This window comes from Aquarana catesbeiana, linkage group LG08 (genome assembly GCF_042186555.1).
Source record: "Aquarana catesbeiana isolate 2022-GZ linkage group LG08, ASM4218655v1, whole genome shotgun sequence".
In the NCBI taxonomy this organism is placed as follows: domain Eukaryota; kingdom Metazoa; phylum Chordata; class Amphibia; order Anura; family Ranidae; genus Aquarana; species Aquarana catesbeiana.
Window position 1 is genome coordinate 255,661,731 of NC_133331.1, and position 17,477 is coordinate 255,679,207.

At 45.1% G+C, this 17,477-nt stretch overlaps 1 protein-coding gene across 1 annotated transcript in view; it reads right to left on the minus strand.

Moving 5' to 3' along the window:
* The window catches only part of LOC141106339 (membrane-spanning 4-domains subfamily A member 8-like), a 62,326-nt gene that overhangs the window by 12,490 nt on the left and 32,359 nt on the right, over positions 1-17,477 (minus strand). The window contains exons 4-5 of the mRNA XM_073597033.1: positions 11,272-11,328; positions 11,048-11,191 (exon numbers count right to left, since the gene is read on the minus strand). Of these exons, the coding sequence (XP_073453134.1) occupies positions 11,048-11,191; positions 11,272-11,328 (201 nt within the window). The remainder of the gene's footprint in view (positions 1-11,047; positions 11,192-11,271; positions 11,329-17,477) is intronic.

Genomic DNA, 17,477 nt, shown 5'->3' on the forward strand with positions numbered 1-17,477 from the left:
TCATCATTAAAGTGTTTTTTAACCCCCAAAAAATTAAAGTGGTGTTCCGGCCGAAATTATACTTTTTAAATAAAAATACCCCTATAATACACAAGCTTAATGTATTCTAATAAAGTTAGTCTGTAAACTAAGGTCTGTTTTGTTAGTTTATAGCAGTAGTTTGTTATTTTATAAACTTGCAGCAGGCCGTGGCCATCTTAAGTGTGGGCATCTGAAGCCAGACTGTATTTCTTCCTGGATCTCATCCTTGCAGATCTCGCACATGCTCAGTGCAGCACAAGCAGTGTAATAGGTTTCAGGTCAGTTTTCCATAGCAACGGCAGTGTCAGAGGAAGTTACCGCCCCTTCCCAGTAGGCATTGCAAATAGGAAATGATGCAATGGGCCAGGGCCAGGGAGGAGAAAGTGAAAAATGAATACAGCAGATATACAGTAAGTGCTGAGAAAAAAAATTTAAAAATATCCAGTTCGTTTACAGTGCACAGTTTAGTGAGGGATGCTGAAGAGTTGTAAAAATGGGTGGAACTCCACTTTAAAAATACACATCCTGGTCCGTTAAAGCAGATTAAACAGCACCATGCCTGTGCTGTGTAATCTGCGCCCCTCTAAACTGTAAAAAAAAAAACCCGTGAACCTGCCACTTCCTGTATGCCCTCTCTATACTGACCATCATAGGTGTGCGCAGCCTATTGCATTAGGGTGTGCACCCCAAAGCTCAAACACACATGCGTGTGTATGTATGTATGTATGTGTATATGTATATTACACACACACTCTTATGGCAGAGCCGATGCAGTGAAAGAGAGTTATGGTAGCACTTTATTAATGGTAGAACTGGTCAGAGGGAGATATTTCCCATCTCCCCGCCGACACACAGAGTGATAATGCTAATGTGCTTGGGGTGATTAGGGTGTGCCCAGGCACACCTGGCACACCCCCTGTGCACGCCTATGCTAACCATGATAATCAGGGCTACTCAGCCCTGATCACCGTGGTCAAAGTGCTTCCCTCCATCATACGCTGCCCAGCTCTGCTCTCCTCTCCTCTCTCCCCCCTCAACCCCTCCTTCCTGCCTGTCAGCGCCCTCTCTGTCTCTGTCAGCCACGCCCCCCCCCCGCTGCTATTATTGAAAATTAAAAAAAGAAAATTGTCACTGCCAGCCTCTCTCTTAGAGGCTGGCATACCACACTGTGTAAATCCTTTCTAAAAACGAGCATTCTAAATAGCTATTTAGAGCTGTCTTCTGGCCGGTCACGTAACTGGCAGCCGCTTTACAGCTCCGAGACAGGGGTTCTGTGGGAGGAGCCGAGCGGCCACGTGATCTCCCCGGCTGAGTCATGTGACCGGCCTGAAGACAGCTCTAAATAGCTATGTACACTGCTCATTTTTAAAAAGGAATTACAGTGTGCTATGCCAGCCTCTAATAGAGCGGCTGGCCGTTTTTAATAACAAGGCTCAGGGCCGGCCCAAGACATTGTGCTGCCTGGGCCCAAGAATGAAATGCTGCACCCCCCCACCAAAAGGCCCCCACAATTCATTATTTTATATCATGATAACTAAAATTACATTTATCAGAAAATAAGATTAAAAATGCCATAACTCTATTCCCTATTTTGTAGACGCTATAACTTTTGCGCAAACCAATCAATATTCGCTTATTGCGATTTTTTTTTTTAACCAAAAATATGTAGCAGAATACATATTGGCCTAAACTGATGAAGACTTTTTTTTGTGATATTTATTATAGCAAAAAGTAAATAATATTTTTTTTTTTCAAAATTGTTGCTCTTTTTTTGTTTATAGCGCAAAAAATAAAAAACGCAGAGGTGATCAAATACTACTAAAAGAAAGCTCTATTGGTGGGAAAATGAGGACATAAATTGTGTTTGGGTACAGCATCGGGTGACAATTAGCTGTGCCGTATCACAAAAAATGGCCTGGATATTAAGGGGGGCAAATCTTTCAGGGCTGAAGTGGTTAATCAGGGCTGGGCAAGGCAAGTCCCTCTCAGGCTCTCATGTCTCATACAACTTGTGATGTGTGACAGTGAACTCGGATTTGGACTCCTGCAGACAATGCTGCTATGGGGAACTCACTGGTGGCAGAATGGACAGGGAGATGAGCCTCCAGAACATGGACACAGCAATAGGCAGGCTGCAACACCTCTGGCTGCAGCAGGTGCTATGCAGGTGGACTGTGGACAGCTGCTTAGCTCACACTTAAAGCGGGGTTCCACCCAAAAGTGGAACTTCCGCTCATCGGATTCCACCCCCCCTCCGGTGCCACAGTTGGCACCTTTCAGGGGAGAGGGGGGTGCAGATACCAGTATAATACAGGTATCTGCACCCACTTCCGGGAATAGACTCCCGTGGGAGTCATGCCCCCTCCCGAACTCTCCCGCTGTCTCCTGGGAAACACACAGGTCCCAGGAGAAAGCGGGGACCATTGAGAATGTGCAGCGCGACTCGCGCATGCGCAGTAGGGAACCGGGAAGTGAAGCCACAACGCTTCACTCTCTGATTGCCTCACTGAGAATGGCGGCGGCAGCACCCGAGGAGCGAGGGACGGTTCGGTCTCGGGTGCCGACATCGCTGGACAGGTGAGTGGCCTTATTTTAAAAGTCAGCAGCTGCAGTATTTGCAGCTGCTGACTTTAAAAAAAAAAATTTCGTGGGACTCCTGCTTTAAGCACAGGCAACTCTCTTCATAAGTGCTCTCTTCCCTCAGGCTCTGAGCCACGCTGAAGATGGAAGAGGTGGGTGGGTGGAGGCGGAGCTAATTGACTAGGCGTGGAAGCTGGGAGCTCTGAATGCTGTAGCGGCCGTGGCCTCTGACGTCACTGGTTGCTAGACGCCGGGTGGCAGGCGATTCTACCAACCAGTACAATGCACAGCCGACCAGGATCAGCACTGCTCCTGCTGACTGATACGACCTCCACCTGACAGGTAGGGTACGGGCGGCTACTAAGGTACGGGCAGAGGCGTAGCTTAAAGCTTGTTGGCCCTGGTGCAAAAACTGACCTGGGGCCCCTCAACTACCACCCGTCGCTTCCACTGCTCATTAAGTAACTCCCAACACTTGCCAAGATATTCCAAGTGGCTAAAGAGTTATTTCAGATCTTTATTTACATGCTGAGAAAGTAATTCAAAAGATTTTGGAGAAATTATTCACATTTTGTCATACCTCTCCAATTGTTTTGAATACCCCCAAATAGGTTTAGACACCCTTTGAGAGGTGGAAATATACCTGAACAATATGAAAGAGATCAAAGATCACCAATGTTCTGCACCTTTTTTCAAAGAAATTACCTAGCAAAGCTAACTAAATGAAAGGAAAATCTGTGAAAAGTATAATAAAACAAATGTCACTGCAAAAATATAAACTTAGCTTATCTGAACAGTGGACGGTGTCAGTCAGGGCAGAGGACGGTGTCAGTTGGGGCAGAGGACGGTGTCAGTCAGGGCAGAGGACGGTGTCTGTTGGGGCAGAGGACGGTGTCTGTTGGGGCAGAGGACGGTGTCTGTTGGGGCAGAGGACGGTGTCAGTCGGGGCAGAGGACGGTGTCTGTTGGGGCAGAGGATGGTGTCTGTTGGGGCAGAGGACGGTGTCTGTTGGGGCAGAGGACGGTGTCTGACGGGCAGAGGGCGGTGTCTGTTGGGGCAGAGGACGGTGTCTGTTGGGGCAGAGGACGGTGTCTGACGGGCAGAGGGCGGTGTCTGTTGGGGCAGAGGACGGTGTCTGTCGGGCAGAGGATGGTGTCTGTCGGGGCAGAGGGCGGTGTCAGTCGGGGCAGAGGACGGTGTCAGTAGTTTTTTTTTTTTTTTTTATCAGCCCTGTTGGGGGGGCTTTGGTTCGAGGTCTAAACAGATCCCCAATGTCTCACTTATGAGACAGAGATAGGAGATTGAGGACTCTGTCCTCAACCTCCATCTCTGAATGAACACAGGGGTCCCCCTACTGCCTGTACACTACAAGACCCAGCATGTCCAGGACTCACCCCTCCCCCATGCTGGCTCCTGTCACTCCCCCACATATAGGATGTTCCCAGTACAGGGGGAGTCAGGAGAAGTCTCAATCTCCATCAGTGTGTAGAAGTCCAACCAGCCAGTTCTGTATCTTGGCCTAGGCCAACAAGGCGCAGGCCTAGGGTGGCACTTTGCAGGGGGTGGCAAAAGCCGACCCCCCCACACGAAGAAGAGTCCTCCTGACTCCTGACATATGCAATCCCCGGCTGCCGGCGGCTTGCTGTAGCGCGGCACTTATGGGCTATATGGAACGTACTTTGCTGGGTAAGGTGAAGGGACTGCCCCCTCATAGAGCGGCCGGTGACTGCCCCACCCATAGAGCGGCCGGTGACTGGCCCCGCCCTCTTGCACGCTCCTCTAAATACGTCTGTCCCGCTCGGCTCTTCGTCCTGTCAGCGCGTGATGAATGAACGGCAGCCGTGGGTGATACCGGCGGTGACTGAAGGGTGGCCCGGGGTGACAGTGCAGTGACAGAAAGCGGCATCATCCATGGACGAGCAGAGCACCGAGCTACCCCCTCCTTCCAAGGAGGACTGGCTGGAGATGATGATGGAGAGGAGCGTCACTGACCTGGAGGAGAAGCCTAAGGAAAGGTATGATAAAGTGTTCCGTGCCACAAATGTATTAAACAAACTTTGCAGTACATTAATTTTCACTGAATATGCACTGTTTAATGAGTTTTCATTGATTTCAGCATGTGCAAAGTTCTCCATGCACGCTAAAATTAATGAAAACTCATTAAACAGTGCATATTCAGTGAAAATTAATGTACTGCAAAGTGCTCAGTGCTATAATCCATACACAATTAATATACAACTAATAAGTTGTGATGTTGATGAGGCAGCACGCTTAAGGTGACACTGATAGAGATGCACTGGTGGTGACTGATGAGGCACTCTTAAGCTGCACTGATGAGGACACACTGGTGACAACTGATGAGGCCACACTGGAGGCGACTGATGAGGCGGCACTGGTGGCGACTGATGAGGCCGCACTAGTGGCGACTGATGAGGCCGCACTGGTGGAGACTGATGAGGCCGCACTGGTGGCGACTGATGAGGCCGCACTGGTGGGGACTGATGAGGCTGCACTGGTGGGGACTGATGAGGCCGCACTGGAGTCAACTGATGAGGCCTGCACTAGCGGCGACTGATATGCTTCATGTTAATATTGTTAAAGTTGTTGTTAATAATTTATGTTTTTCTTAATTTTGCATAAAACATTTAACAGTGTAAATTCATGAGATAATTTAAGATCGGACTTAGGGACGGTACAGGGTAGGGGCTGGGCGGGGCAAGTGGTGGCGAGTAACTCTTAAGGCCTGGCTAGTGGCTAAGAACTCGAAATTTTGAGGCCTGCATTGTACATTCACATCAGTCCCTGCCCTCAAGGAGCTTACAAGTAGGCACTTGGTACCCACTTTTAATGTACAGAGAGGAAAAGGTGGAGCCTAAAAAGGAAGGGGTGTGGTTTACAGGTGATAGGATGGGTCTTAAACAGAAAGGGGTGTGGCCCTAGCAGGAAGGGTGGGTCATATTTAAATTAAAGGGTGCACAAGTTTAGTCAGGCCTAGAGCAGCACAAAACTTAAATACACCCCTGTATCCCGCACTGCAGAATGTTCGAACATTCCCGCTTCCGCCCGCCCTCGCTCCACTCTTACCAAGTCCCACTTCTTCGGCTCCAGTTTGAGAGCGTGTTTATGCCCCTAGCGGGCCCTGCCATGACTGAGGACAGGTGGTGGGAGGGGAGGTTGTAAGCAAAGAGGGAGTTGAGACACCAGCAGCAGCTGACTTGGATGGAGAAGTGAGGGTCGGAGACAGGGGAGGAGGGGGTGGGAGCAACTCACAGAGAAACAGAAACAGGGAGGACACGGAGTTCGTAGACAGTGGGGAGAAGGTGGGTCTGTGCACCAGGAAGGAAGAATGTTCCCCGCAGTACTGGCTATCATTCCACGCAGTACATGACCGCCTCCTCCACTCAGCAGCCCCGTCTCGCCTGTTTGAAGGGGAGGGGAGTGGTCTGTCCTGTCACATACTGGTATCCGAGGTGATCCCCGCCGCCCACACAGAGACACATTGACATTGTATCTAATGTGAGAGGGAGGCAGCAGGGACCGGGTCACTATGGCAACTCCGTGGCTGCACCCCTTCATGCTACACCCATGGGTACTGGTACAATTTATCACTGACGGCTGCCACCCCTCTTAAAATACCACCTGGGATCATGGGCCCACTGGGTCCCATGGTAGGGTCGGCCTTGACAAGGCTTAACAAACACTTTAATGCTTGTAAAATGCCAGTCTAATGTCCATACTAAAGCTCAGTGATGCCAGTCTATATACTAACGCTATAAGAGTGTTTCTTCAGCGTTAGAAATTTAGTCAAGTGTGAACAAACCCTTTAAAGAGACTTTATAGGAGAAAAACGTCAACATTATGCTAGATGCAACAACTAAAGTTAGCTTTGTTCTTGCTGTTCAGGTGCATGCACTGAAACTGCAGCTGAGAGTCACCATCTTGGATGTGTTGTCAGAAGCCTCAGCAGACACAGAGATATCATTCTATCATATTCCTCTCCTTCCTCCCCGGGAAACTACAGTTAGGTCAGTACAAACATTAATTAGACACTCCCAGTAGATGGTTATGTAGGCTGGTGCAGTGCAGAGGGAGAGGAAGTCAGGATAAACATGGTTTCTCGATGGTTTCCCGAGTCATTGGGCCATTTTAGGTGTAGTAGAGTCTATTTAAGACCCTGACTTCTGGGTTTGGGGCGCATTTGCATGCCGGTAGCATAGGGGTAGGTTACCTGTCTGTCAGGGACAGTATTAGCAGCAGGGAGAGGTTCTAGACAAGTACAGTAGGAAAAGCTTAGTACTCCGCACTCTCCTTGCACACCTTTCCTGTTCTGGCTCGGACCGGCCAGGCTGCATTCCACCACTCCAGACAGATGCTGTCAGTGCGCCTGAAACCTGCTCTTCTACACTCCATGAGTGTTCCCAGTTGGGCCTCCCCTCACTGGGTTTGTTGTGAACTGTTTTGCCTTTACTCCAATACAAGTTCCATTATTTGCACTTGCACTGTGTGTGTTATTGCTGCCGCACCATGCTGTACCCACCCACAACTATGACATGGCAAGAGGAAGGGGCCTGTGCTAAAGAACTGACTTTTCCTGAACAAGTCACATGGTCATTTGGTAGTATGTTTATTTGCATGTTAAAAGTGAATAAAACATTGTTTATGGAAAGGAAACACTAGAAGTAAGTGTAGCACTACCTCCATAGGATTAGCTGAAGTTAGGGTTGTCCACTGCTGCACAGCCAGTCACACTGCATTCCTTTCATTTGAACACAGAAAATCAGTCTTTGGGTTGTTTTGTTATTTTATTATGGGATGATAAATTGGATAGGGTAAGGGATTATGGGATGCCCAAGGTGACAACAAACAGAACTTCAGGGACAACTTCCTTCCTATATACAGACTCCTCTTCTTACCTCCTCCTGCACACACCTGTGGGGGGTTGCAGTGTTGTGGCACCACCACCAACGCCTAAGGCCCAATTCTTCTGCCCCTGTTTAACAGGGGCATGTAATTACAATATTTGCTCTAATATTTCACAGCAGGGCCCGTTCCTGCGCCCACCAAGAGTAACTGTGAGGGCTTACAGTGTTGTGGCAACACCACTACCACCACCACCAAAGGCCCAATTTTTCTTCCCCTGTTCAACAGGGGCATGTAGTTAAAATTCTTGATATAATATTTCACAGCAGGGCCGTTCCAGCGCCCACCAAGAGTAACTGTGAGGGCTTACAGTGTTCTGGTACCACCAACACCTAAGGCCCAATTTTCTGCAGAGTATATAGGGCAGGCCGTATAGTATATACAGGCAGCCCCCTACTTTCAAACATACGACTTACAAATGACTCCTAGTTACAGACGGAGGGAGACAACAGGAAGTGAGAGGAAATCTACCCCTAGGAAGGGAAATTTTCTCCTGTAAGAGTTAATATGGGAAAAAGGTGTCTCCACTGATCACCAATCCTTGTTTCCCTAATAACCCAAATTTTCAAAATCCAATTGTCATTGGGACAGAAAGTGAGGTGAAATCTACTGAACCGGTGGCACAGACAGCAAAACAAATGTTACAGGGGTGATAACCCTTCCTTATGTTATCCAAAAAGCTTAAAAATAGATTTTTTTGGCTGGAGCTACACTTTCAAAATGTACCTGTTCCAAATTACAAACAGATTCAACTTAAGAACAAACCTACAGTCCCTGTCTTGTTTGGACCGCCTGTATACTGCTGTTCAGAGTATATGGGGCCTGGGGGCCCCACGCCTTTTCTTTTTTTAATTTGGGTGCGGGGTTTCCCCTTAATATCATACAAGACCCAAGGGGCCTGGTAATGGGCTGGGGGGGTACCCATGCCGTTTCTTCTCAATAATTTTCATCCATATTGCCGGGACCCGACATTCGCAAGCAGTTTTAAATGACTTTTATTCCTTTAGAAATGTCATTTTGTGCAGGGACTGTTGTAAACACGGGAAACACGTGCCACTTTACAGGCATACTATAGTCGCCCCCCCAGGTACGATATTTAAAGGAATTTTTCACTTTTATCTTTTCACTTTAAGCATTATTAAAATCACTGCTCCCGAAAAAAATGGCTGTTTTTAAAAGTTTTTTTTGCATTGATACATGTCCCCTGGGGCAGGACCCGGGTCCCCAAACACTTTTTAGGACAATAACTTGCATATTTGCCTTTAAAATTCGCACTTTTGATTTTTCACGTTCAGGTCCCATAGACTTTAACGCTGTTCGAATGTTCGCGTGAACTTTCGGTCCGTTTGCATGTTCTGCCGCGAACCGAACCGGGGGGTGTCTGCCTCATCCCTACTACTCTTCCATAAAGGCCAGATTTGTGGAGTGCACGACTAATAGATGTCCTGTGGACAGATTCTCCCACCTGAGCTGTGGATCTCTGCAGTAGGGTGACCACATTTCCAAACATTCAGGGACAAAACCACCCCTTCGCGTATGCCCTCACGTCAGACCAAAAAAAGATGATTTTTGATACTTTTTTTGCCAATTTTTGGAAAAACAAAAGCAAACAGTGGTCACCAGTTTAGACAGGTAGTATACATTTTTTACATATATATTTTTTTTTGCCCCCACGTGTCAGCTTCATTTATTTTATTGTCCCCACTTGTCAGCCTCATTTTTATTGCCCCCCCCCCACTTGTCAGCCTCATTTGATTGCGACTGACAATATAACATATATATTTTTTGTTGCCCCCACTTGTCAGCTTCATTTTTTATTGCCCCCACTTGTCAGCTTCATTTTTTATTGCTCCCCCCCCCCCCATTTGTCAGCCTCATTTTTTATTGTCCACACTTGTCAGCCTCATTTTTATTGACCCCCCCCACTTGTCAGCCTCCTTTTTATTGACCCCACTTGTCAGCCTTATTTTTTATTGTCCCCACTTGTCAGCCTCATTTTTTATTGTCCCCACTTGTCAGCCTCACTTTTTATTGCCCCCACTTGTCAGCCTCCTTTTTATTGCCCCCACTTGTCAGCCTCATTTTATTGCCCCCACTTGTCAGCTTCATTTTGTCACCTTGTCACCTGACCTGCTTCAATCAGGTTCCATTTGCTCACTTCTAATCTGGACTTATCTGGTGTGGTGAGCGGTTGAGCGCCGGTCTTTGTTCCCTGGTCCAGGCTGGGGGGGCCCCCCTCAGGCAGTTGGGCAGCTCTGAGGAGGGGAGGTCGGGCAATGCGCTGCGGGAGTCAGGGCAGCAGAGCCGTGGATCTAAGCCAGCCAGCACTGCAGAATGCCGCCGCCGGCTGCGAGATCACTGAAGACTGGAGGGGTCAGGGCTCAGGAGGAGACACAGTGAAGATGCTCTGGCTGCTCTCTCTGGGTGTTGCTGCCGCGGCCAGAGAAGGAGAGGGGGTGGGTGGGCTCAGAACGCAGGGCTGCACTGGGTAAAGGCCTTGCTCCTCTCAGCCTCGCTCTAAGACTCTGCAAATGTGACATCACTGATTGCTAGAGGCCAGGCGGGGTGACCCTAGCAACCAGTTTGGCAATCCTCTATTAGGGTGGCTGTATGTCCTCATTTCATTCCGGAACACTGTATTGTCCCAGAATGAAGGCGCCCGGGACACGGGACACAAATGCGAACTGTGGGACAATCCCGGGCAATCTGGGACACGTGGGTACCCTACTCTGCAGCTCCTCGGGAGTTACCATGGGCCCCTTGCCTGCTTCTCTTTTTAATGTTCTCCTTGCTCAGCCAGTCAGTTTAGGTGGACGCCCATGTTTGCAGTTGTGCCATACTCTTTCCATTTTCGGATGATGGATTGACCAGTGTTCTGTGAGATGTTCAAAGCTTAGGATATTTTTTTATAACCTAACCCTGCTTTAAATTTCTCCACAACTTTATCCATGACCTGTCTGGTGTGTTCCTTGGCCTTCATGGTGCTGTTTGTTCACTAAGGTCCTCTAACAAACCTCTGAGGGCTTCACAGAACACCTGTATTTATGATGAGATTAAATTACACACAGGTGGGCTCTATTTACTAATTAGGTGATTCCTGAAGGCAATTGGTTCCACTAGATTTTAGTTAGGGGTATCGGAGTAAAGGGGGCTGAATACAAATGCATGCCACACTTTTCAGATATTTATTTTTAAAGAATGTTGAAAACCATTTATAATTTTCCTTCCACTTTACAATTATGTATCACTTTGTGTTGGTCTATCACATAAAATCCCAATAATATACATTTACATTTTTGGTTGTAACATGACAAAATGTGGAAAATTTCAAGGGTTATAAATACTTCTTCAAGGCACTGTATTACAAAATACCAGTAATATTCTTGTTATGCCTACATAGGCAAAAGGATGGGAGACTAATGAAGATGTTGACAGAACTGGTAATAGGACTCCAGCACATGAATATAATGTTGCCTGCTATATCATTAACAAGATGCTTCACTCCTTTTTACCTGCTGGTACATACCTTAGCTACGTAGTCCTTGACCCAGCAAGGATCCCATGGTGGACAGCTATAACTATTAATGTTATTCAAATCCACACAGATTAAACAAAACTCTATTAAAGACATCGAGCAGCAGATGGCCATAAATGCAAAGGTCAATTTTACCTGCATAAAGACATAAAAACTGTTACACACTATAAGATTAAATGCTCAAAATATCTGGATCATCCTCTGTGGTGACTCACCAAGGTTAGACTAGGCTTGATCCCAACAGTAACACACAAGCCTCCTGAGACCAGATACTGCAGGAAACAGAGTACATATGTTACATTGAAATATATATATATATACAGCATTTTTCAACATTTAAGTTGGACATACTGTACAATGAAAGGTATTATTGCAGCGTTGAAACTAAAGAGACCTTAAAGCGGAGTTTAAGCCATTTTGTACCTTTCCTCTCTAGTGACGAAATCTCGTGATCGTTGACGGGAACGTTGTTGGAATTCAACATGAATATCATATTTCTGGATCTTGTACACATATTTCTTTACTTCCAAGAGAAGCTAGACTTTGAAAGAATGAAGGTTTCACACTCCCAGGAGGACAGGATGCTGCCACCCAGGTTGGAATGTAACCTGTTGTTAAATGCAACTGTTAAATAAGTTGCTTATAGTTTATATTGCTTTGCCAAATTATTGCTTCATATAGGAATTAAGACACAGAGTCAGAAATCCGTGTATCAGTTCTTGAGCATAATGGACTGCTGCTCTTTACTTCTTTCAAAGGCCTTTTTTATAGGCAATTATACAAACAATAGCATCAGCACAACCCCTCACAAAGGGCATTGGTAAACAACAACAGGAGTCACCTGGGCTACGAACACAAGCTTCAACACCATGGCAATATAGTTACAAGAAAACAAAAGCAGCTTCAATCGAGTTTAACAGCCAAAAAGTTACATTCAAAACAGATTTACATGTAGGCATCATATTAAGTGAGAAAATTAAATCCCTGACCTTATCAATTTCCCCCTTTGACATCATCCTCTCCTTCCCCCTGGGTCCTCATGAATAAGTTCTAGTCAGTTTTTCCCCAGAGTCCTTTCCCTGACCGCGGGTTGTCAGAGGGGTAGAACCCATCCCCCTAGGTATTACCAACATCTTAAAATTCAAGAAGAGGAGTTTTATAGGAGTAGGGTGATGTCAATACACATTTATCGGTATGTCCTGTCTATTCTCCTAATTTTCCTATTTATTTTCCTGTATACACATATATTCGTGATTGTAAGTGATATTAATATTAGAATAATAATTACCATTGGACTTAACAACCAGTGAAAGGTATTGGTTGCTGTAGAAGACATTCCACTAAATATATCCCACCAATGTGGTGCAGTATCCTGTTGTATCTGTGAGGAAAGATGTACTAGTCTACCTTTGTCAATAATTGCGGATACAAGGTTATTCTGTAGGGTATGTTCTAGTGTTTCTATGTGTTGTCTTAACAACTCTGATTGTTCCAAAACCTGTTTTAGTGGGTCTAAAGAAATTATAAAGGGTGTAGTGTCAGTGAGATTATGTACCTCATAGACTGAAGAGAATATCTTATCGGCGTCTGGTTCAAAAAGATAGGTGTCGTTACCCCATTGTAATATTTTAATCTTTTTTATACATCCCGCAAACGGCGCCGATTTATTTAATGCTGACATGGTGTGGTTATCATTAGTAATGATACAAATATGCTGGGGTCCTATTTCTATGAATCTATTGTTCACATTTATCGGTGTTCTTTGCATTTTGCATATGCTAGTTTGGTATTTTAACAAACAAGGCTCATATACTGGGGAACTTCTGCCACATACCATTCCCTTATTAGTTCCTTCACATAGAGTTAAATCATGGGTTCTGTTTCCTTTATCTACATATTTCCCATATATTTCTGGATACCAAAACTCGTCTTTAATTACTAGTGGCATAACCACTATTTTACACATTTCCATTACATCTGCTACCCGGTATGCTTCAAACCTTCCTACACACCATTTCTCCTCACATTCTATCTTGTCCCCTTTTACTTGGAACCATACACCATCGTCAGTTAAACCCTTAAAGTATTTCATCCAGGTATGATAATTTCCCAACTGTAGTTCAGTCCTGGCCCTATTTATTTGTATATGATAGGATAAGAGGTTAAAAGAGCACTGTGTGAAATTTACAAACTGTTGATTTTGATTCCACAGCTGGAGCTCTGCTCCTATCGTGTGATTTATTAACCCTCCCAAAAATTGTAATAGGGGTATTTCTTGCAATTGGGTTTCAAAAGTGGTGGGTAACCATTTGCTTGTGATAGTCAAGCTGTCAGCTATGTGTTCCCCTGCATGCTTCCATCTGTTGTTCATTTCTTCTATCTCGACCGAGTTTAAAATTCCCATCCCTGTACCTGTCAGTCCCAATAGTGTGTCGTACCATTCTCGCTTATACTTACACTCTGGTATTGAGGGAAAGGTGATATTGAATTTTATTTTTGTTTTCTGTTGTGATGTTGATACATTTATGCAAGTGTTTGGTACGGGTGTTAATATGGAAGATTCAATTGTTGGCATTACTTCTTCCTCCATTTGTATGTGAAACCCATAGGCCTCTGCACTCCAATACCACCCATCATTTCTCTCTTCCCTCCACCAAGAGGCACAGAGGAAAGTACTGGATTGATTAACGGTAATATCTGTCAGATTAAACATCCCTTCGGTTATATTCCCTCCTTCTGCCATGACTGTTAATATTTGGTACATTTGTCCCACTACCCGTTCCCGGGCTTGTTTCCATGTCTGTGAAAGGGATATTTTATGACACCTATGGTTCTTACTATTGTTAAAGGGGAAACCCATATTATCATTCCACTGGAAAGTTACGGTTACTTCTGAGAGGGGGTCTGCCTGTATCCATGCTATACCTACATCTACATGAAATGGTCGCCTATGTCCTTCAACAGTATAATTACCCACAGTGTAATCCTTATTTATCTCATATCCTGATACATTTGCTACTTTAGGATCATCTATACTCCATTCAAAAGTCATTGTTTCTTCTACCTCTAGTACATTAATACCAGGAGTCCATGCATATATTTGTAAACCAACAATCTTCAACAAAAAATATGTAAGTAGATATTTAATCATGTTGTTTTCTCGGGTTGTTTCTTGCAATGTGATGCGTGTATCCAGGTAGGTTTTCCTTCCAGCTTTACTGAGGTGGCTGTGGTCAAGAGTACTTGGTAAGGACCTTCAAACCTGGGTTCCAATGTCTTTCTGGTGTGTTTCTTTACATATACATAATCCCCTGGTAGCAGCGTATGTGTACCTGTTATTGAATTAGGGTCTGGAAGAGAAGAATACACACTTTTGTGGATCTTAGTTAGACGTTGTTGTAATTGTATCACATATGCAGTCAAACTATCACATTGCAATTGCATACTCTGTGGAAAGTATAAACCCAATCTAGGTGCATTCCCAAAAAGTATCTCATATGGGGATAATCCTGTCTTTCCTGTTGGAGTGTACCTTATAGAGAACAAAGCCAAAGGCAGGCATTCTGGCCAAGGCTTGTTTAACTCTTGCATGGCTTTTTGTATTTTTAACTTTATTGTCCCATTTACTCTCTCCACTGATCCTGAACTCTGTGGGTGGTAAGGGGTGTGAAAACTTTGTTGAACCCCTAACATGGTCATCACATTCTGCATGATTTCTCCTGTAAAGTGTGTCCCCCTATCTGATTCTATGGTTTCAGGAAGACCAAACCTAGGTATTAACTCAGTGATCAGTTTCTTAGCTGTGGCTTTTGCTGTAGCTGATTTTACTGGATAACTTTCGGGCCAACCTGAGAATAAATCGATACACACGAGGACAAATTCAAAAGGGCCGCTCTTAGGCATTTGTATGTAATCAATCTGCAGTCTCTGGAAGGGGTATTGGGCCCGGACCTGGTGTTTTCGTGGGGTTTTCACTTTCTGTCCTGGATTATTCAGGAGACAGATTTGGCAGGCTGCACAGTAGTTTCTTGCAGTACTACTGAATCCAGGGGCGAGCCATCCTTGGTTCACAATCCTATACATGGAATTGGAACTGACGTGTGTGGGTAGGTGAACTGCCGCTGCCATTGCTGGGTACAGAGAGGCAGGCAGGCATATTTTGCCCCCTTCCCTCCATACATTGTCAAGGTCTGGTGCTGCTCCCATTCTGACCCACTTATCTTTCTCGCTCTCCCCTGCTTGCTCCTGTAATTTACTCAGCTGCTGCCATGTTGGTTCTGGGATACTCACCTCTACCGCTGCTAAGGTCTCAGGGCTTCCTTCCCCTAGAGCTGCCTGTTTTGCAGTCAAATCTGCAAATGCATTTCCTTTTGCCTCAATTGTTTTTGCGCTCGTGTGTGCCGCTATCTTCATAATGGCCACTCGTTTAACCTTTTGAAGATTGTTCAGGACTCTCTTAATCCCTTCTCCATGTTTTACAGGTGTACCTGCTGCTGTCAGATAACCTCTAGCCTTCCATATATGGCCATAATCATGCGCTACACCATAAGCGTAGGCAGAGTCAGTGTAAATATTCCCTTCTCGTTCTTTTAAGTATTCTAGGGCTTGTTCTAAAGCTTTTAATTCTGCTTCCTGTGCTGACATGTGGGCCGGTAAGGCCTGTGCTTCAATTACCTGCGTATCAGTCACTACAGCATACCCTGTGTGATATTTACCCTTGTCATCAGCAAACCTACTGCCATCTATATACAAAGTGTGCTCAGCATTTAAAATTGGTGTATCTGTAACGTGTGGGAATCCCATTGTCTCCTGTTCCATGAGCTGAAAACAATCGTGTTCATCTACTTGTTTAAACAAAAGAGTGTCAGGTACCTCATTTCCTTTCTCACTAGTACTATTAGTACTATTATTCCCCCTTGCCAAATCTGGTGACTGAAGAGGCAAAAAGGTAGCCAAATTTAAGGTTGTACAGCGCTGAAAAGTAACATTTGGAGGTAAGAGTAAAGTACACTGTAATCTTAATTGCCTAGCCATTGAAATGTGTTTGGGCTGTACCTGAGACAAGATTGCATGTATGTCATGTATGGTGTGCACTACGACTGGATTGTCTAGAACAATCTCTGATGACTTATCTATGATAATTGATACTGCAGCTACCGCCCGTACACAGGACGGTGAACCTCTAGATACTGGATCTAATGCTGCTGAAAAGTAAGCGACTGGTCTTTGTTTTACATGTGCCTGTGTCAGAACACCTGTGGCATGTCCAGTGATCTCAGCAATGTACAGGTTAAATATCTTGGTGTAATCTGGTATACCAATAGCCGGGGCAGAAATCAACAACTTTTTCAAAGTGATAAACGACTCATAAGCTATTTCTGTAAGCATATACGGTACAATTTTCAAACAATCGTATAATGGCTGCATCAAAGCGCTAGCATGTGGTATCCACTGTCTACAATATGACACGATACCTAAAAACATACGCAATTGTTTGAAATTCCGTGGGGGTAACATTCCCTTTATCACTTGAACCCTCTCCTCAGTGAGATGTCTCGTACCCTGTGATATACAATGTCCCAAAAAGATAACTTTTTCCTGACACACTTGTAACTTTTTCTTATTAACCTTGCAACCTTTTTCTGCCAAAAATCGCAACAAATCAAGGGTGGTGGCCAAACAAGTTTCTTTGTCAGGGCAGCATAACAATAAATCATCCACATATTGTAACAATACACAGGAATCTGGTGGTACCCATTCTCCCAACACCGTTTGCAATGCTTGCGAATACAAGGTAGGTGAATGCGCCATACCCTGAGGTAGGCGTGTCCAGGTTAGTTGCCGATTTTTGATTGAAAATGCGAACCAAAGTTGGCATTCTTCAGCAAGCGGGACGGAAAAGAAAGCATTCGCTAAATCTATAACCGTAAAGTACATACTGGTTGATGGTATTTGTGACAGTAATGTATGTGGATTGGGTACTAAAGGTGTCATCGGGGCTAGTATTTTGTTGACCGCTCTAAGGTCTTGGACCATTCTATACTTAACCGGACTACCGGCTACTGATTTCTTTTTAACCGGGTACAAGGGAGTGTTTGCCGGTGATTTTACCTCTTTTAGAACTCCACTTTTTAAGAAGGATTGGACCTGCATTTCTATGGCCGTCTCTTGAGGTGCACTAAGTGGATACTGCTTTTGTTGAGGAAGCACTGCTCCTGGAATCAGCTGTAGGGTAACCGGAGGTATGGGCAAAAGTCCAACATCAGCTGGATGTTTTTCCCATAGTTCTCCTGGAAGGGACGACAAAATCTGATCTAAGTCTGAAGGAGGTGTACCGGACAATTCCGATTCCTCCTCTAGGTATTGTATCAGGTTACACATCTCCATGTGTTCTTGATTATCCCCTATAGCTAAGGTGACA